We start from the raw sequence: 19,387 nt of genomic DNA on the forward strand, positions 1-19,387 counted from the left end.
TACTTGTACCTGATAAAATATCCAAGCACAGACCCTTGGTATCCATATCGACTGAGCCTCTCAAGTTTTCCTGAAAGGTTTGTGGAATTTGTAAACTATGATAACTTCATTATGCTGATATGACGACGTAAATAAAAAGCTGTTTACATAAACAAATGTATTTTTTTCTTTGGGTACTGTAGGGGGTTAAATAATGGCCAAACAACCAAAACGAATTCCCCTATGGTTTAAAGGAAGATGGGAAACTGAACAGTGTATTAGCATGAACCAAATTATGCCAATATCAATGGAATTACAGTTATTTGACTATGGGTTAAATCAGAGCAAGAATGGTCAAAGTAAGGTTAAATGAAATATACATTTAATAACATTGCAAATGAATGAAATAAATTACAAGGCAAACATGTTACAAAATGAAAGTTAACTCTTATCTACGCTACCATGATTATTGTAAATCAGAGAGACAGCAAGAGGTGAGCAAGGAGAATGAGTACAACGACAAGCCAGAGCTGATGAGAAGGTCTCAGGAGAATCCACAGAACAATGCTTCACAATTCCCTTTATACCCAAGAACAACCAATCAGACCACTTCTAGACCCTTCCTTATCAACATATGACTAGCAATGGTACAGTAAGTTACTGTCACAGTCACAGCCGTGCCGCCCTGTTGTTTTTGGTTTTGCCCTGTCCTAGTGTTTCCCTGTCATTGTCTTCACCTGTGTCTAGTTCTCGTCATTGTGTCCACCTGTGTCGTTTGGTTTGACAATGCCTCGCATCTCTCCTGGGTTTGGGTTCTACCCCACTTCTCACCGTGACAGAATGACAAAACCTAAAAAGGACCCAGCAGAGAGTTCCCCGAACCCTATCATAGGGACCCGCCTTGCCTTCGGTGGACCCCGAAGCCTGCAGCGGAAGGCCTACCCCAAGACCGGGCTTCTACCCCGGCTCCAGCGCCAGCCCGAACCCTGACTCCAGCCTCGGTCCTGCCCTGGGCCGCTGCCTCGGTCCTGCCCTGGGCCCCTGTCTCGGTCATGCCCTGTGCCCCAGCCTCGTTCCTGCCCTGTGCCCCAGCCTCGGTCCTGCCCTGTGCCCCAGCCTCGTTCCTTCCCTGTGCCCCTGCCTCCTCCGCCCGAGGACTCCTGGCCGCCGCCTTTGCCCGCGCTCCTATGCGCCCCTGTGCCCGTGCTCCCATGCGCCCCCATGCCCGCGCTCCCAGGCACCCCTTCGTCCGCGCCCCCTCGTCCGCGCTCCCAGGCGCCCCCTCGTCTGCGCTCCCAGGCGCCCCCTCGTCCGCGCTCCCAGGCGCCCCCTCGTCCGCGCTTCCAGGCGCCTCCTCGTCCACGCTCCCAGGCGCCCCCTCGTCCGCGCTCCCAGGCGCCGCCTCGTCCGCGCTCCCAGGCGCCCGAGCTCCGGCCCCCAGGCCGTCCCCCAGACCTGCCCCGACCCTCTGCCCTGCCTCCGGGCCGCCCCCCGGACCTGCCCCGACCCTCTGCCCTGCCTCCGGGCCGCCCCCCAGACCTGCCCCGACACTCTGCCCTGCCTCCGGGTCCTCCCCCGGACCTGCTCTGACCCCCTGCCCTGCCTTGTGGGATGTCGGGTGACGTCCCTTGACAGAGGGGTACTGTCACGGTCACAGCCGTGCCCCCCTGTTGTCTTTGGTTTTGCCCTGTCCTGGTGTTTCCCTGTCATTGTCTTCACCTGTGTCTAGTTCCCGTTAGCGTCATTGTGTCGTTTGGTTCTGTGTATTTAGGTTTGTTTTGTGTCCAGTCTTTGTCTTGTCATTACTACCTGTGCCGTGTGAGTACCCTGTCTGTTCCCTGTTTTGAGATTAAAACCCTTTGTTTCTACAATGCCTCGCATCTCTCCTGCGTTTGGGTCCTACCCCACCTCTCACCATGACAGTTACACAATGAGGTGTGAGAGCCATCAAGTAGAGACCCTGTCCAGCAACTCCAAATTTTAGCATATGAGAGGTGGGGGCAGGATGACACCCGGCCTTACAGTACAGGGAGAGTCATCATTCTGTTCATGAGCAAAACACGATTATTTTACAATAGAGGTATTTTCAGCAAAAAACATTGGTGTACTTTGCACAATCATGAAATACATTTTAAGTCACATTATTCACATACTATGAATTATGAATGAGCTTAATTACTTTTTGTAGGAAATGACACAAAAGCAGATAGATCCTTGTGGGAAGGAGATCAGGACAGGTTGAGAAGTGTTGAGGTAAAGCATTTCTTTCATTTAACCTTTATTTAACCAGGCAGAATCATTAAGAACAAAATTCTTATTTACAAAGGTGGCCTGGCAAAAAGCAGAAGCTTTTTGAGGGAGAGGGGAAGGGGGTTAAGGACGAAAAATCAGGTTAAAAAGCACAACGGCACACAATCATAAAGACAAACCATGGGGATGAATAGGACAACAAATACTGAGGGGAAGGGTTACAAGGTGAGAGAGCATTTGCAGAAATCCTTGAGGATGAGTGAAATGGTTCCTTTGAAGGCAGGGATAGGGATGAATGTGTCCAGTTTGAGATGTTTTTGCAGAGCATTCCAGTCAGAGGCGGCAGCGGGCTGAAATGATGCCAGACCAGACCACACAGATTACATCAAGTGATCTTTAAAAAACACTTTACATCCAGGTACTTGTAATAAGCATTAGTTATTAGGCAATAATGTCTTAGTAAGTTAGTAATTAACACACACCTTATTAGCAACTAATAATTGTATAATTTAATGACAACCCTTACCCTTACTGAATTTATTAACATTATATGTTATTTTATTATTTGTTATTAACACTTAGCAATCTTAATAACACATATTAACAGCATCTTAAAAGGGTTCCATGACCTATTAAATGCATTGTTGGTAAATTTAACTACACTAGCAATTTTGGCTTGAGTTTGAAGTATCCAACCCACATACCACCCCATCCCTTCAAAGCCACTCCCCTAAAAAACATTAGCATGCTGCCTGACTGTGGTGCGCAGGTAGAGAGTTAGACAGGCAATTAGCCCGTCCAATCATTGCATTCGGAATCCACATTGCCCTATTTGTATGACATGCATACAAATATATAAATGTTCTTTCTCTCTAATTTCTGTTAGCATTATTTTCCAGAACCTTGACTGCAAAAAAGACAAGCTAAGATGTAAAACTTTCACAACCACTTCTGCTTGGACAATTGGAAATATTAAAGAAAAAAATCCTCTACTTTGAGGAGTTTGTTGTACACAGACCATTTTCAGTGTATGAAGGACATTTCCACACAAGCATAACATTCCCCTCAAATACGAATTGCAGAGGACTAATTTGTAATCTAAAATGCCAGTCGGACAAAGATTCCCCATTACATGTCAACAGAACTTTTTTATGGAGAAAGATTGATCGTTACTAATGCACAATTATGCTGAAACTATTAAATAAACATTTTTACCATGACAAAGTAAATTCAAGATAGTGGTGACACTCATATTTTAATAAGAATAACAAACAAACACCTTCACCAACAAAAAGAACAACAAAACACATAAATGATAGTTGTGTTTGTGGCGCCTGATGGCATTCAAACTATCACTAAACATGTGATGGTTACATACAGTAAACCACAAACCCTATTTTGGCATTTTAAGTCTTGTGTTAAAGTTCTTCTTTCTTATTTAAGATGATCCGGCGTATCATTTCCGTGATTTTGGGTCTGATTTCTTTGACAGGAACACTTGGCCCCCATGCATCAACTACCTTTCCATTTACATCAATGAGATACTTCCAGAAATTCCAGTCAGGTTCCTTCCCAGTTGCCTCTGAAAGCATAAAATAAATAAATAAAACATCTAATAAGTCCTAAAGTATGGCTGTACACATACTGTTTGAAAAACAAGTGACATTTCACAATGTTTATGCAATCTTTCAGTTTAACAAGGGCTTTCTCCACTACATAACCTGTTGGTCCTCACTCCAATTATCTAAACCACCCACATCATGTGCATTCCAGAGAGAAACCACAAACACTGGTGTTAATTAAGTCCTTAAGCACTGGTGCTATCATTCATTAAAAGACCTCTAGTGCACTGTTGGTAGCTACTTTTTTTCACCACCTGTTGCCAGTATACACACCTGCAAGGTACTTATAGATGTTGTTAGCCCCGGTTCCAACCACAGCAATTTTGCTAAAAAGTGGAAAGGAGACATCATAGACACGACGCACAAAGCTGTCAATCTCCTTGTCACTACCAGGCTCCTGCTGACCAAACTGGTTGCAGGGGAAGGCCATCACGTTGAAGTGGTACGGCCCTAAGTCCCGCTGCAGCTGCTGTAGGTCTCTGTAATGCTCCTCTGTGAAACCACACTCACTGGCTACATTCACCACTAGGGACACCTGTATGGAAAACACAAGGAAAATACTGTAGAATCGCCATAATGATAATGGTTATATGGCTATTGACCAGGCATGTTTTGGTTGTAATAGTTATATGGTTTTCACAACCAAAACATGCCTGGTATGTTGGTCCTATGCGAGGACAAAAAATGCAGGTCCGGATTCAATTAAAGTCTGGCTTGGCAAAAAAGCCAAAGGAAATTGTTGTGTTAAAACAATTTATTGCAGATTGATTGCTGCCTGGGGGAAATGAAGGGTTTGACTGACAGGTTTCCAACTGACTGTACCCTACATCAAAAAGGCTCTAATGGTATCTCAGGTGCACTTACAACTCCAAGTTTTTACATGTTCACCAATAAACATTTGAAGATGAATACCCTTCATTTAATGTGTTATTTGAATGGAATATTCATGTGAATTTCAAGAGAAGCATTCATCTTTAAATGGGGCTTAGAGTGATATGTGCGAGTACTAAGGACAAGGCACTTTCAGCTCCAAGGTTATCAATAGGGTTTCTATAAATAATATGCCAACAAGCACCCAAAATTAGGCTACAATCGGAGAAATGTTGAAAGAGTTTGAGGAAAAACGTGCTGATCTCAAAACATTTATGTAACGTATTAATTTTGCTAGCGCTGAAATACCTACGTTTGTTGCTCTTGTAGTCTAATGTTGTCATCTAGTGTCAACATAAAGTCATCACAATTGGTGATCCACGGCATTCACAGAAAACAGTGAAATAGCTGAATCTAAAAAGCACCACTTCAATTGGAAACTAGAATTCTAATCGCATAATGACCCCGACGTTTTTCTTCACTGAATCGTCAACAATCAAACAGGCTAGTCTTAGAAACGCACAGGCTACATTTAAAATTTGTGTTAGCTACTATTCGTAAATTGGGGCTAAAGTACAATCATTGAACTGATAATGTTCTATGTGCTTCGTGATTTTCCTGATTTAAAGCTGACTGTACTTGCGCTCGGGGGTTGCCACGTAGACTGATGATGGCTACAATGAATGGGTTAGACTAACTTCAGAAAAATGCAAGATAATTTACCATGACAAAAGATGGTTATGAAATCCATAAAAATAATGCATGCACATTGAAAATTGTGCAGTAACGCAGCAGGGTTTAGATCCAGGTAAATTTTCTGTGTGAGCTTGACTTACCGAACCCCTGTATTTGTCCAGAGACACTAATCTTCCTCTGCTATTAACTACCTTGAAAGTGTAAAAATCTCTTTGTTTACCATCGATAAGATTGCAGAAACACATACATAATGTTAGCGCTCCGAAAAGCATTTTTACAAGACTATGCTTACTACTATGTCTATGTTTAATGTATCAGATTAAAGAGTGAACAAACTGTGGACTAAACTGCAACAGTAGAATGGGATTTGTCTGGTCACGGAATCCAATGACTGGACCAAGAAAAGTTTCGTTGGGAGGGCGGAGTTACATAACTCCATCCTAACTACACTCAAGATCAGTGTGTGCAGCAAAACGAATGAAAAATGCTAACAACAACTTTGAACGCAAATTAACCAACACATGCAACACAAAATAGCTAATCTTCTTCATTATATTATATCTTTATAAGAGCCGTCAGGTTCTGTAAGACAACATTGAATAGGCTATATGAATATAAATACATATAGGCTATTCATTTTCTGTGATGTGCAATTAATAAGTTAGTTGTGACACTTATTCGCAGAACTCTTGTGGTAGAAGAACATTTCAGACTTGGGTTCCCTTGGGTTCCACAGTCTGCACAACGCACATCATCAAGCTTCCCACAATGCAGCGAGTGTAACATGGCGTCCGTGGCTGCTGTTTTGGTCAGGCCTGTGTGGATGTGAAAAACAAAGCGCTGAGAAGGAAGATGGAGAACAACTAGTGACATAGTTAGCACTAAGTCTGCACACAAAAGTAAGACAACACATGCTTCTTTGTATTCAGTTTGCTTGTGAGGCAATTATCTTCGCGTTTGAGCATGTATGATATCTTGCTCTGTCAAATCAACAATGATTTCCAAGTCAACTAGCTGGCTGCGCTAGCTTGCTAGCTAGCTTACGTTAGCACCAATGCTATCCAACTGGCCTAGCCAGTTTACTATCTGGCGATACTTTGATACATGTTATATTTGTTTAACAAGCTAGTGTGGTGGTGCTATCGCCTTTTGCACGGGTACTGTTTCGAGTACACACCGATCATGGTGTCAACAAGCGTGTGAAGGTCGTGCTATGAGATGCAGTGTTTTGTTATCTCACACTGTTTGGTTCTTGTTTGTTTTGAGTGAACTTCTAGCTCGCCATCAAGTACTCGTACTGAAGTCGTATATAACTAAGTATGTAACTTCGATCTAAGTGGCTAGTTTGTTAATAGTTTTGTATCTGCAATATGTTGTAGTTGTAATTGCGAGCCTCGTTCCATACATCAACAACTTCAGCTGAAAGTCAGTCAATAGTTCGTGCTCGGGAAATTCTATCCAGCCGGTTTTGTGGGATGGGCATGCCTTCCTTTTCGAACCGTAGGCTATTAGTTTCATTTCCATCAGTTTCGGAATTGGTGTGGTTTAAAGTATGTATGAAAAGGTTTGTATGAACTGTTGTTGGCATTACATTTGCAAATTAGTATTTCCCATCAGCTTGTGGGATCCTGATCCGGCAAGGTAAACTTTTTTTATTCATGTAGCCAGTCATGATAATGACCAACAATGTCAAATTTCCCCTTTGCAGGTTTTCATTTATCTTGATCTCTACCAACCGGGTCACACTATCATCTGAGGCATTTCTTCATTCTGGGGCATAAAGAGAGGGAGGCAGGGAGGCATGGAAGAGTCCAAAAGCCCACTGAAATCAGTTAAGACCTCGCGCAACGAGGCAAGAGGAGTCAAAGCTCCATCCACCAAGTCCCTGAAAGAGGTTCCAGCTCAGAAAGAGGGCACCAGGACAGCCAGCCAAAGCAAAGCAAACGTCATCGCAAAGGATGGTCATAAAGAAGCGGGCAGTCATGGGCTCGGGAAGGCCCCCATAGACGGCCCCCAGGACCAGGGACGAGGGAAGCCCCGCAGACTGACTGGGAGAACCAGCTCTGGAGAGAGGGGGAAAGGGAAAGCGGGAGGGCAGCAACTGGCAGGGCAGGTTCCTCACTCCAGGGCTTTGCCGGCCCCAGACAGTGGACCTACTGTGGTGCCTAAAGCTATAGAGGAAGGCCCCGCCGAGGAGACCAAGCCATCAAAGGCAGCCCAAGTGAAAGAGAAGCCAATCGGTGTGTCTTTAGACTTATAATGTGACAGTCGATTTGAGCTTTTGTGCTGCCCACTTGTCATTTTACAACGATTCACTCTGAGGCTGTATCTTATTGGAATGTCGGCCTGTATATATATTCGGTTGTTTGCAGGCGAGAATGCTGGAGTGCTTGTGGGCTTGCCTGTCCAGGAGGGCAGGGCGGCTGGATCAGGGATGGAGGGCAGCGCTGGGATTACTGACCAACAGCTTGGCCTCAAACAGGCAGAGGAGCGCCTGTACAGGGACTACATTCACAGACTGGTGAAGGTAAGGATTGGGCGTTCCCATGTCAAGCTACACGTAACTGCGTAGTTCTAGTCGCTTGTGCTTCCAAGCACAAGCGAGGGAGGAGATCGTTTGGGAGGGCCGTAATGGAGCTTATGTTGTCTTCTCATTTGCCTATCCAAAGTTTAGGGTTGGACGTTATCAACAGCTCCTCGGTCCTGATTGGCTTATTTTTCTCATTTTGTTCTTCACAGCAGTCTCCTGAGTACCCTAACTTCCAATACGTATGCAAACTGTGTTCAGTGCACATTGAGAACATACAAGGGGCCCACAAACACATAAAGGAGAAGAGACACAAGAGGAACATTATGGTATTACGGAACGTTTCGTTGCATTTCTTCGACTTATTTTCGTCTCACTCAGGTGTACAATTCCATAACCGGTAAGATTCTCAAACCCTTGTTTAAGAGGGAATGTGCTGTCGTATCGCTCTGCTGTTTTAGGAGAAGCAGGAGGAGAATGAGTTGCGTGCACTGCCTCCACCTTCCTCTGCCCAGCTGAGAGCGGTGGATGCTGCCATCTTGGAAACCGCCAGCCAGCATGGCATCTCCGAAGAGGACTTCGAGGTCCGTCAAGCTGTGGTCACCAGGATGGAAGAGACCATCAAGCTACACCTAGCAGGTAACTGTTAGTGTAAAGGCGGTCTGTCATGGACCTCTAGACCACCGTCAGTCATTGCACAAAAATGTAAATATTTCAAAAGTTATGACTTAAATGTGTAGATATACACCTAGTTCAAAACGTTCAGCGTTTATAAATCCTTTGTTTTTTGTGGTATGCAGGGTAATGTTGTTTTTCTCATTTTGACAATTAGCGAAAAAGGGGTCTGTTGTCGGCCATTCACTGTCCAACGAGAGTAGCCTACGAAACATCAGGTTGACGCTGCATAATACATATGCATATAGTCTTTGGTGTGACGGCGTGTTTAGATATGTAAATATAGAACGTTGTAGAATTTGAATGGTTTCGTGTGTGTAGACCTAGAATCTTCACATTATCCCATACCTCGTCAGCCTAGTTTAGCGGTAACGAGAAGTACGACGTGTGTGGCGCTGTGACGTTAATGCGCTTATGTCTTCCTTCCCAGCCTGCTCCCTCCGTCTCTATGGCTCCTGCCTTACCCGATTTGCCTTCAAAACGAGTGACATCAACATTGACGTCACCTACCCCCCCACCGTAAGTGTCTCCCACTTTCTCTGGGCCTTGTAACAGCCGTGTAACAACGCGAGGAAGACGGCGGAGGATAAGCTTGTCCTTATCACCTATTGTTCTACACAGCGATGACCTTGAATAGGTCGCAACTGGTTTTGGGAGTGAAATTATAAAAATGATAGCGAGAAGCACTGGTCAGGATAGGTTGAAATTGGACATTAAAAGAAGTAACAACAATATCAGCAGTTATGTCTTTTAAATGCCCTCTGCTCTCTCTGTTTCCTTAGATGACACAGCCAGATGTATTGATACAAGTACTGGAAATCCTGAAGAACAGTGGTTAGTTGGACCTTGAGTGGCATCCTTTGTTGAGGCTGTAACATTAGCATGAGGACTATAGTGAGACTCAATGAGCTCTTTAAGCCCCACTCTGTAGAGCTACATTCATTGTTTAAACCAGAGTGTTAATGTTAACCTGTTTGACACTTTATCCACTTGTAAAACATAATTTCACAAATATACAGCGCAGACCATAAACACTTATGAGGAGTGTATACCATAAACGACACTAACGAGAATATTTTCTTGTTTGGTTTTATGTTTTTACAGCTCAACTTTCTGAGGTTGAGTCTGACTTTCACGCCAAAGTTCCTGTGATATTCTGCAGAGATATCAATAGGTAAGTTATCCTGACAGCACGTGTCCAACTTTTTTTTCGACAACATAATTCCGGGATGCCAAGCACACACCATCTGTCTTTCTAAAACCCAGAGACCCAGCTGAGCTTCCAGTACGACCCAGCTCTCATTAAGCTTGATTTTTCGTTTTGATACAAAGTATCCCACTGTTCAGGGTCATCTTCTAAGTGGTCTTGTCCTCTGTCTTATCCAGCGGGCTTATGTGCAAGGTGAGTGCCGGGAACGACGTTGCCTGCCTCACCACCAACCACCTAGCTGCACTGGCGAAACTGGAACCGAGACTCATTCCCCTGGTCCTGGCCTTCCGCTACTGGGCAAGGGTGAGGCTGGAGGAGAAATGAGTGGAGATCCCTTGTTGCATCTTGGTCTAGACCAGGAGTCCCCCTGACAGCATGTCATAAAAATCCGTTCTTCTTCTGTAGTTGTGCCACATTGACTGCCAAGCGGAAGGAGGGATACCGTCCTACTCCTTCTCCCTCATGGTCATCTTCTTCCTCCAGCAGAGGAGAACACCTATCCTCCCAGTTTACCTGGGTTACTGGGTAAGCTACACCGGTACTAACCAGTGCCAAAGTGGGCCGCCTTTTTGCGGTAGTTGATTGAACCGAACAAAAGGAGGAGCCACCTAACTTTTTGTTGTGGTCGTTAAGATTGAAGGCTTCGACTTGAAGACCGTGGATGAGTATCATCTGACTGGAGTGGAGATGGACATATTCGTGGGATGGGCGCACAGACAGCCCAGCGCCAACGAGGGACGAGGTGACGGCAGGGGCGAGGCGAAGGCGAAGCCAGAGCCCAAACCTCATGCTGGGCACACAGAGGGAATGGTAACCCTCAATGCTAAATCGAATCCATTTATAGCTGTCGCTCTCAACCCTGGTCCTTAGGGGTCCGTCCGTCCTGCATGTTTTAGATGTTTCCTTCTTTCAACACACCTGATACAAATGAATAAGTTGTTAGAAGCCTGATAATGACCCATTCATTTGAATCAGGTGTGTTGGACCTGGGACACATCTAAAACATGCAGGGCAGGGGGTCCCTGACGACCACCGATTTACAGGAACACCAACTCAGCAAACAGCTTGGGTCAAATAACCCTCCTTCAAAAAAAAACCACATTTTAATGGAGCTCTCTCTGGTCTTGACACGGTCTGCTCTTATGCTGTCTCCCCCCCCCCCCCCCCCCAGACTCGTCTGACCCTCGACCTCGGGAAGGGCGTGTCTCTGGGCCAGTTGTGGCTCGAGATGCTTCGCTTCTACACGCTGGAGTTCGCCCTGGAGGAGCACATCATCAGCATCCGCCTCCGAGAGCTCCTCTCCAGGGAGGGGAAGAACTGGCCCCGCCGCCGGCTCGCCATCGAAGGTGAGGGGGGGGGGGGGGGGGGGGGGACCACGTCGCAAACTGTCTGATCCTTTTAAACCTTCTCCGGGAGGGGGATACACGTCCAGCTTCGCCTTGACATTCCGGCTGAGTTCTATCGATGTCACCGATCCATTTTTTTTCTCTTCTTCTTTTCTCTCTCCAGATCCATTTGCCCTGAAAAGGAACGTCGCCCGAAGTCTGAACAGTCAGATGGTCTTCGAGTACATCCAAGAGCGCTTCCGCACCGCATACAAATACTTCGCCTGTCCGCAGGGCAGGGCCACCGGGGGGTGCCGCAGTGCCAGGAAGACTTCCAGACTCCACCCGAACAAGTGCGAAGGCGAGGGGAAGGAAGTGCCGTCGACGGAAGCCAGAGAGAGCGACGGAAAACACGCCGCCAACGCCGAGAGCCCGGACGCGAACGAGGAGGGCGAAAGCGAGGAAGACGGCGGTTCGGATCCGTGTCCGGGGACGGAAGCAAGGGAGTTGGCCCGCAGTGTCCGGGACCTGGCCATCAGCGAGGGCGGCAGCTCCGCGGGAGGGGCCCCTGCCGACCGCGATGCCCAGGAGGCCCATGCCGTCCTTAGGGTTTCCTCTCCCGGTGCCTGCCCACCCTCCGCTCCCAACGGCCTGTCTGACAGCGATGAGGAGGAGGAGATGCGACGGGACATGCTGACCCCTGTTGCTCCGGAGGATCTGCACTATATCTTTGACCAAATGATTTTCACAGGGGGAAAGGTAAAGCATACTCCCACATGATTTACACTCCTCTCTCCCCCCCCCCCCTCCCCCCAACAAATAGAAGAAAATATAGTCGTATGAAAGTAAAAGTAGAAACAAAGAACGAAGCTACTGCACAGTTGCGGTTGTCTTTCAAGGTGGTTGAATCACGAGCACGCCTCCGTTTCCCCTCAGCCTCCCACTGTCGTGTGCAGCATTTGCAAACGAGACGGCCACCTGAAGGACGAGTGTCCTGAGGACTTCAAGAAGATCGAACTGAAGCCCCTGCCCCCCATGAGCGATCGCTTCCGCGACATCCTCGATGGCCTCTGCCGACTCTGCTACCGTTAGTCCCCCCCTAAAGCGCAACACCACGATCACATTTGTAACATGATTATACGTTTTCGTAAAGGCAGGATAGGCAACATTTGTGGACTTTGCAATTTTAGCTAGAGTTCAAAAGGATTCAAACCTAAATATCCCACCCCCTCCCTTAAAAGCCACACACATGCCTGACTACTGTCCGGAGGTAGGTAGGTAGACAGACGAGTAGCTCGTCCAATCGTTGCATTCAAACTGAATGCTGTCCAATCATTAGTGCCGGTCTGACCTTAATAATTGGTTGTGTTTATTACAGTTCTGCAACGCCCATAGATATTGGTTTTATTTAATTTGACTGTCAAGCCTTTCGATTTAATGGTTGCTATCAGGATATTACGTTTTTTTGTGCAAATATGACTAAATTGCTTTTCAACATTTTGTTGGTTAAATGGCTTTAAAAATTGACATCCGTAGATGGAAAAAAGCAAGTGAGACTTGACCTAACGCCATGTTTGTCTTTGATCCGTTGTGCTTGTAGATGAGCTGTCCCCTTCTCTCGGAGAGCAGCAGAAGAGAGAGCAGATCCTGGTCAGTCTGGAGAGGTTCATACGTAAGGAGTACAACGGTAGGTGGCCCTTCGTGGCGTTTAGGTTCCGCGCTGGTTCCGCGTCGAGTTGACAGAAAATGCTCTCGTCCCTCCCAGACAAAGCCCAGCTGTGTTTGTTCGGCTCGTCCAAGAACGGCTTTGGCTTCCGCGACAGCGACCTCGACATCTGCATGACCCTGGAGGGCCACGACACAGCAGAGGTATGAAGTGTGTGTTCAACATCACATGAATCATCATGGATCTTGGGGGGGGGGGGGGGGTCTTTCTGCTACCTCCCGCTTTTTCCAGAATCTCATGTCCGTTCCCTGTACCCAACAGTTGCTAAACTGCAAAGAGATCATCGAAGGACTCGCCAAGGTGCTAAAAAAACACACGGGTAAGCGACAACTCTGGATCAGTCACGTCTGCGATGCTACCTTCATATCTCCGCCAAAAAGCACGGTTTAATCCAAACTTTTTTCGTGCCACTCACTCCTGCTCATGCTTTTTTCGCCTGTCCCAGGACTTCGGAACATCCTGCCTATCACAACAGCTAAAGTGCCTATTGTGAAGTTTGAACACAGGCAAAGTGGCCTGGAGGGAGACATCAGCCTTTACAACACCCTGGTAAGGAACCTCTGTAGACTGTCTCTGAGTAGAGTTTAACTTTATTGATGCCCAGAAGGAGAAATGCACTGTTAACTGTCACAAAATCAATTATATAAAGAAACAGGATAATTATTCAAGTTGATAAACAGCTGTCCTAGTTGGCATGCCGAGTAGTTGTAATACATGATGATGGTGCAAATTGGTGTAAAGTGTTCATAAATAAGGCTGACATGTAAAGTATCCATAAGCAAGCCTTACATGTAAAGCGTCTGTAAGTAAGCCAGGCATGTAAGTAAGCCTAACATGTAAAGGGTCCGTACGTAAGCCTAACATGTAAAGGCTCCATAAGCAAGCTTGTATGTCTAGACTAGAGCATTCTTTCACCTGGACACCGGCTTCCTCTGTAGCTAGCTCCGGCACATCACACTCTTGACAAGCTCCTCCCCCCCCCCCCCCCCCCTCTAGGCTCAGCACAACACCAGGATGCTAGCGACCTACGCCGCTATCGACCCCCGCGTGCAGTACCTGGGCTACACCATGAAAGTCTTCGCCAAGGTAGGGGCGGCGAAGCGTTTTTCACACCCCGACCGGGCGGGGCCCCTCGTTTTTTGAGGAACCAATCCGACGTGGTGTCTCCTCACACCGTCTAACCCCCCCTCCCCGGGTGCGTCCCCCCCCCGTCCCCCCCCCCCGCGCAGCGCTGCGACATTGGCGACGCGTCCAGGGGCAGTCTGTCGTCCTACGCCTACATCCTCATGGTGCTCTACTTCCTGCAGCAGAGGCACCCCCCGGTCATCCCCGTTCTACAGGAGGTACACGACGCATCCACACCCCCCCCCTGCCCACCGTCTCAACTTTTAGGAGCGTCTCACGAGTCTATACAACATGGATGTTTTTGGTCGCCCCCCCCCCTCTCTCTCTCTCTCTCAGATCTTCGACGGTCAGAGCGTCCCTCAGAGGATGGTGGACGGCTGGAACGCCTTCTTCTTCAACGACATCGACGAGCTGGTGAGTCGCTGGGCTCACCAGCTCGGCGACTCCCCCCCCCTTCTCTCTCTCTCTCTCCTCCCTTCACCCGCCTCTCTCTCCTCTACTCCTCTCACTCTCTCCTCCCTTCAACCCCCTCTCTCTCCTCAATTCACTCCCCCTCTCTGTCTCTCCTCCCTCCCCCCCTTCCTCACTTGTCCATTCACCTCTCTCTCTCCTCTACTCCTCTCACTCTCTCTCCACCCTTCCTCCCTCGTCCCTTCACCTCTCTCTCTCTCTCCCATTTACTCCTCTCACTCTCTCTCTCCCTCCCTCCCTCCCTGGGTAGCGGCGGCGGCTGTCGGAGCCCAGTCAGAACGGGGAGTCGGTGGGCGAGCTGTGGCTGGGCCTGCTGCGCTTCTACACAGAGGAGTTTGACTTCAAGGAGCACGTGATCAGCATCCGCCAGAGGAAGCGCCTCACCACCTTTGAGAAGCAGTGGACCTCCAAGTGCATCGCCATCGAAGGTGTTTACTCAACGACGTTTTTCCCCACGTTATCGTTACGATTTCAAAACGAACATAATAGTAATAATAATACGGATCCCTCGCTTCACTGTGGTTGTCCCTTCAGATCCCTTTGACTTGAATCATAATCTCGGTGCTGGAGTTTCGCGCAAAAGTAAGTGAACATGACATTTACATTTAGTCCTTTAGCAGACGCTCTTATCCAGAGCGACTTACAGTAAGTACAGGGACATTCCCCTGAGGCAAGTAGGGTGAAGTGCCTTGCCCAAGGACACAACGTCATTTGGCACGGCCGGGAATCAAACCGGCCACCTTCTGATTGCTAGCGCGATTCCCTAACCGCTCAGCCACCTGACTCCCATGACAGAGTAATCTACTCTAAGACCAGAAAAGCAGGAGTGTGAATCAACCAAGGAAGTTTATTTACAATCAAACAGTCTTAGCCTTATTGCTAGATGGATCCATTCAGGGAAGGGTTTGTTTCAGTCATCGTGGCTTAACCCCCACCCTCTGTCTCCCCGCACAGTGACCAACTTCATCATGAAGGCCTTCATAAATGGGAGGAAGTTGTTCGGAACACCCTTCTACCCTCAACACGGCATGGAGGCGGTGGGTTGCACACTATGCACCCACACACATGCACACCGGTTCTCCTAGTGTCATGCGAGTAAACGGGTGGTAATTCTAGAGCCGTTCTCCCTGTGTCTGACCCCATGTTCCTGGGTTCCTTCTCCGTTGCAGGACTACTTCTTCGACTCCAAGGTGCTAACGGACGGGGAACTGGCGCCCAACGACCGCTGCTGCCGGATCTGTGGCAAGATCGGCCACTACATGAAGGACTGCCCCAAGAGACGCAGGTACGTATCCTTCCGATTGGACGCTTGGAACCGCGTCCCTGACGCGTGCCGTCAGCGGAGCGGATGAGCCGTGGCTAACTTCTGCGTGTTTGCGTGCGTGCAACGTGTCTCAGGATGAAGAAAAAGGAGAACGAGAAGGAGGAGGATGCGATGAAGGACGACGAGCCCCGAGAGAGGCGCTGCTTCCAGTGTGGGGACATGGGCCACGTTCGGAGGGACTGCCCAGAGTACCGCCAGCTCAGACAGAGGGCTGCCGGCGGGCCGGGTAAACACACACACACCACACACACACAAACGCTCACTGCCTGGAGTACTGTCAGCTCCGTCAAAGGGCTGCCGGCGTGCCGGGAATTTTCCTTGCCCAACAGTTGAACACGTTAACAATCAATAATCGATTAATCATTAAGGACTAGTATATTAAATGCACATATTTTCTCAGTTTAAGTTGTATTTAAACAACAATATAGGCACATTAAGTACGAGAAACATTCATTCACAAAGCACAAACAATTTAAACAAACAGCCCGTGATCGCTAGCTACTATTATTAGTGATACTGTAGCTAGCTAAAGTTAGTGCTAGCTAGTATCCTACTATATTCTGCCCTGTTTGTCACTGCCTGACTGAGCGAGCAGAAAGTGCTTTGCTGTACTCTTGCTGTTGTTTATTTGGTTGGCATGACTTTGCGAGTGATTGACGTCCTTTCACGGTTCCAGTTGCTCATCCTCTCAAGTGGAGAGAACGGGAAACCATTTGTTTGAGTTCCGTAGAGCGCACAGCTCCGCAGTCGTCCAGTCGCAACTTCATGACATTTCATACAATTCTGAAGCAGTGGCGGTAATGATGAATATAGCGGAAACACGCGGGCGCAATTACTGCCATTTCTCGATTAACAATGGAGACGGCAAATGTTATTGGGCAATGCATTTTTATCCGGTAAAAATGTTAACGGCAATTCATCGCTTAATGATTAATCATGAACACCCCTATCACACACACACAAACACACGCATACTCACAAACACACCCGTTCAGAACAAACCCATTTTTTTGGAACAGCCGTCTGTAGGACGACTCATTTTAGGGACGGTCTGGCTCGACAGTACACAGTCCAGTAGGGGGCAGTAGTGACTCAAGAGTTTTGCTTTCCTGGCTCCCACAGTTCCCCACATGATGCGGGCCATGGTGAGCTCCCAGTCCATCCCCATCCCCCAGACCACCCCAGACCGTCCTGGGCGAACCAGACAGCCTTCTGAGTGTGTGAGTACACATATCCTCGAACCTAGTCCCCAGGCTAGACCAAGGGTACTACACTGGTACTGTGCATCTTTAATTCCGCAGTCACCGTTATGCTTGGAAGTTCAGTTAATTACAAGATGAGCCATTTTTGTGGCATAATAAATTGACTTTTTCCTCCCCCTAATTCTCTCCTTCCGACACTCTCCTCTTTCCAGTCCGACAGCCGCCAGACTCCGCCCTACTCTCCCCAGTCGACCCCGTTTTCTCAGAGCTCCTCGCAGGCCTCCAGCTCCCCTCAGTCCGCCCAGAGCAAGACCTCCACCGTGGGCCCCCCCAAGCAGCCCCACGCCCAGGTCCCTCTGTCCCTCTTCAGCTTCCCCCCCGCACACCCCAGCCAGTATCCCCACAGCGCTCTCACCGCCCTGGGCCTACTCCCGTCCCACCAGTCCCAGCCTCACCACCCGGTCCCACACCCTTCCACCTCCTGGCCCATCCACGGCCCCGTCATCCAGACCTCCAGCCCTAATGCCCCCTCCCCTCCCGGCCTTAAATTCCCCCTGCGGCCAGCTTCGGGGAATGGGAACGGGAATGGGGCCTCTGGCGCGGTTGGCAGCCCCTTGAATCTCAACGATCCCAGCATTATCTTCGCCCAGCCGGCGGGGAGGCAGCTAGGCCTGGGAGGGCCGGGACGGGAAGGGCACTGGCACAACCACCTGGCACAGCCGGGGGTGCTGGTGGGCAACGGCACTGTGGGCAAGTCAGGTACTCACTGGGTGAACACTGGGGGGGCACTTGTTCTCTTGTCTTGATCCATCTTTCTGTCGTGCTTGGTTGGATTCAGCTGTCGAATGTTGCTAGCGTTGAAATATTTGTAACTGCCAGAGTCAGTGGATTTGAGGGTGAGAAGAGCTTTAGTGGTTTCCTAAAGGTAGGCGTTTCCATGTATTCATTCGGCGGACGCTTTTATCCAAGGCGAAGCACAAATGGATCATAAAGTGCAGCAGATGATGAAAGTCTACAAGTTTGAGATTCCATTTTCCTCTTGTTCAAGGAGTTTTCAGTAAGTGTGCGTGTGCGTGTGTGTGTGTGTGCATTATCAGTGTTTGTAATGTGCCAAGGTAAGAATCACCCACGGTTTGTGTCTGGTGTCGAGGAGAATCGGTGCACTAAAAGCATTGGTAGTACACGGTGGCACTGCTCACTAAATGGGATCACCACATTTCGTCAACTTGTGAAATTGTCAAAACTGTTATTTATTGCAGACGAGAATAGCCTGCTGTAGTTCACGTATTTAAGCTGTCCTTCTCTCCTTTGCTCTGCAGAGCCAGGCTACCAGACCCAGTTCGGGGGTGTGACCCAGGGCTCTCGGTCCTGGGAGCACGGCAACACAGCCCACTACTCCCTGTCGCCGTCCTGGCCTTATCGCATGCCCCAGAATTTCCTCCAGCAGGGCAATGGGGGCTTCCAGCCAGGCAAGCCCTTCATGGGCCAAGGTGAGAGACCAGCGATACCCACCAACACTCCTCTCTGTCACGTTTGTAAATTGCAGTGCCACTTCGATGTTTTTGATCCATCATCATTGTCATTTCTCTCGTGAAAGCCTGGGGTTACGTATGACCATGTTGTCTCGCTTTCCTCTTTAGGTTCTGTGGTTCACCCAAATCAGCATTTTCCTCTGCTACCCCATGGCAGACACCACGTCAACCTGAACTACATTCAACAGAAAAAATGAATTGTGGCGTCGTTGTTTATGGATTAAGACGTATGGTTCCCGATGTAACAAAACAATGTTGTCTAACTTTTAATCATTTGGTCACAGGACTTTTTAAAATGAAATGTTTTTCATTTTTTGTACAGTTTTTAGTTTTTTTGTCGAATTACATTGATTTGTGATACAAATGTCAAATATTTTAATACCCCCATTTTTGAGGGGGTCCAAAAAGTGTTTTTATTTTATGTGTAAAGTAAGGAGGTAAAATGTATACCTTTATTTTTATTAGTTGTATTCATACTTTGCTTGCTGAAAAATGAAGGCTTTGAATAGACATTTGTTTTAAAAACGATCTAACATGCCACCCCTAATTATGTAGTGCCAAAAAGTTATAGTATGCAAAAGAAGAAGAAAAAAAATGACAAAATAGAAAACCCCCTAAAAATAAAATAAAGAAAAGCAACAACTTCTGTGGCTCCTTGTTTTTTGGTGTGAAATTAATAGATCCTTTCTAATGTCAAAGGGGATTGTTTATGCTGACAGGAATTTTGTGTACCTTTTTATGGTGTTATGTTCGTGCAGTAAGCCTTCCCTTCCCAAAATTGAATATAAACGTACTAAGCACTTTCTTCCTGCAAAAGAAGGTCCTGTCACCGAATTTTATTTGTAAAACAAAG

At 47.7% G+C, this 19,387-nt stretch overlaps 2 protein-coding genes across 6 annotated transcripts; one reads left to right on the forward strand and one right to left on the reverse strand.

The window, feature by feature from the left end:
- Positions 1-3,458: 3,458 nt before the first annotated feature.
- Positions 3,459-6,885, reverse strand: gpx7 (glutathione peroxidase 7). 3 transcript variants are annotated; one of them, XM_062452198.1, is made up of 4 exons: positions 6,595-6,885; positions 6,168-6,232; positions 4,125-4,386; positions 3,459-3,811 (listed from the first exon to the last, which is right to left on the reverse strand). In XM_062452198.1, the coding sequence occupies exons 1-4, from the start codon at positions 6,599-6,601 to the stop codon at positions 3,648-3,650; spliced, it is 498 nt and encodes a 165-aa protein (XP_062308182.1). In that variant the 5' UTR covers positions 6,602-6,885; the 3' UTR covers positions 3,459-3,647. The 3 variants fall into 3 exon arrangements, with proteins under 3 accessions (XP_062308182.1, XP_062308181.1, XP_062308180.1); XM_062452197.1 differs by having other exon boundaries at positions 6,168-6,882; XM_062452196.1 differs by lacking the exons at positions 6,168-6,232; positions 6,595-6,885 and adding an exon at positions 5,558-5,918.
- tut4 (terminal uridylyl transferase 4) lies at positions 6,167-19,178 on the forward strand. 3 transcript variants are annotated; one of them, XM_062452192.1, is made up of 30 exons: positions 6,167-6,316; positions 7,126-7,657; positions 7,790-7,944; positions 8,157-8,273; positions 8,406-8,583; positions 9,050-9,138; positions 9,402-9,453; positions 9,724-9,793; positions 10,006-10,132; positions 10,235-10,354; positions 10,463-10,639; positions 11,001-11,175; positions 11,339-11,913; positions 12,091-12,241; positions 12,755-12,841; positions 12,920-13,023; positions 13,142-13,199; positions 13,326-13,429; positions 13,877-13,966; positions 14,110-14,223; positions 14,342-14,419; positions 14,727-14,904; positions 15,011-15,058; positions 15,431-15,513; positions 15,646-15,761; positions 15,875-16,026; positions 16,923-17,020; positions 17,215-17,761; positions 18,322-18,492; positions 18,643-19,178. In XM_062452192.1, the coding sequence occupies exons 2-30, from the start codon at positions 7,219-7,221 to the stop codon at positions 18,729-18,731; spliced, it is 4,542 nt and encodes a 1,513-aa protein (XP_062308176.1). In that variant the 5' UTR covers positions 6,167-6,316; positions 7,126-7,218; the 3' UTR covers positions 18,732-19,178. The 3 variants fall into 3 exon arrangements, with proteins under 3 accessions (XP_062308176.1, XP_062308177.1, XP_062308178.1); XM_062452193.1 differs by lacking the exon at positions 18,643-19,178 and having other exon boundaries at positions 17,215-17,352; positions 18,322-18,486; XM_062452194.1 differs by lacking the exons at positions 16,923-17,020; positions 17,215-17,761; positions 18,322-18,492; positions 18,643-19,178 and adding an exon at positions 16,531-16,710 and having other exon boundaries at positions 15,875-16,071.
- The last annotated feature ends 209 nt before the right edge of the window (positions 19,179-19,387 follow it).

Source organism: Osmerus eperlanus, chromosome 26, assembly GCF_963692335.1.
Source record: "Osmerus eperlanus chromosome 26, fOsmEpe2.1, whole genome shotgun sequence".
Classification (NCBI taxonomy): domain Eukaryota; kingdom Metazoa; phylum Chordata; class Actinopteri; order Osmeriformes; family Osmeridae; genus Osmerus; species Osmerus eperlanus.

Excerpts from the sequence above, each read along its gene's own strand:
- gpx7 (XM_062452196.1), bottom strand. The coding sequence starts at position 5,689 with ATGCTTTTCGGAGCGCTAACATTATGTATGTGTTTCTGCAATCTTATC. Across the intron at positions 4,387-5,557 it reads TGGACAAATACAGGGGTTCG|GTGTCCCTAGTGGTGAATGT; the intron begins GTAAGTCAAGCT and ends TTTTCCATACAG. Across the intron at positions 3,812-4,124 it reads CATCTATAAGTACCTTGCAG|AGGCAACTGGGAAGGAACCT; the intron begins GTGTGTATACTG and ends TTATGCTTTCAG.
- tut4 (XM_062452192.1), top strand. The coding sequence starts at position 7,219 with ATGGAAGAGTCCAAAAGCCCACTGAAATCAGTTAAGACCTCGCGCAAC. Across the intron at positions 9,794-10,005 it reads TTCTGCAGAGATATCAATAG|CGGGCTTATGTGCAAGGTGA; the intron begins GTAAGTTATCCT and ends TGTCTTATCCAG. Across the intron at positions 10,133-10,234 it reads CCTTCCGCTACTGGGCAAGG|TTGTGCCACATTGACTGCCA; the intron begins GTGAGGCTGGAG and ends CTTCTTCTGTAG.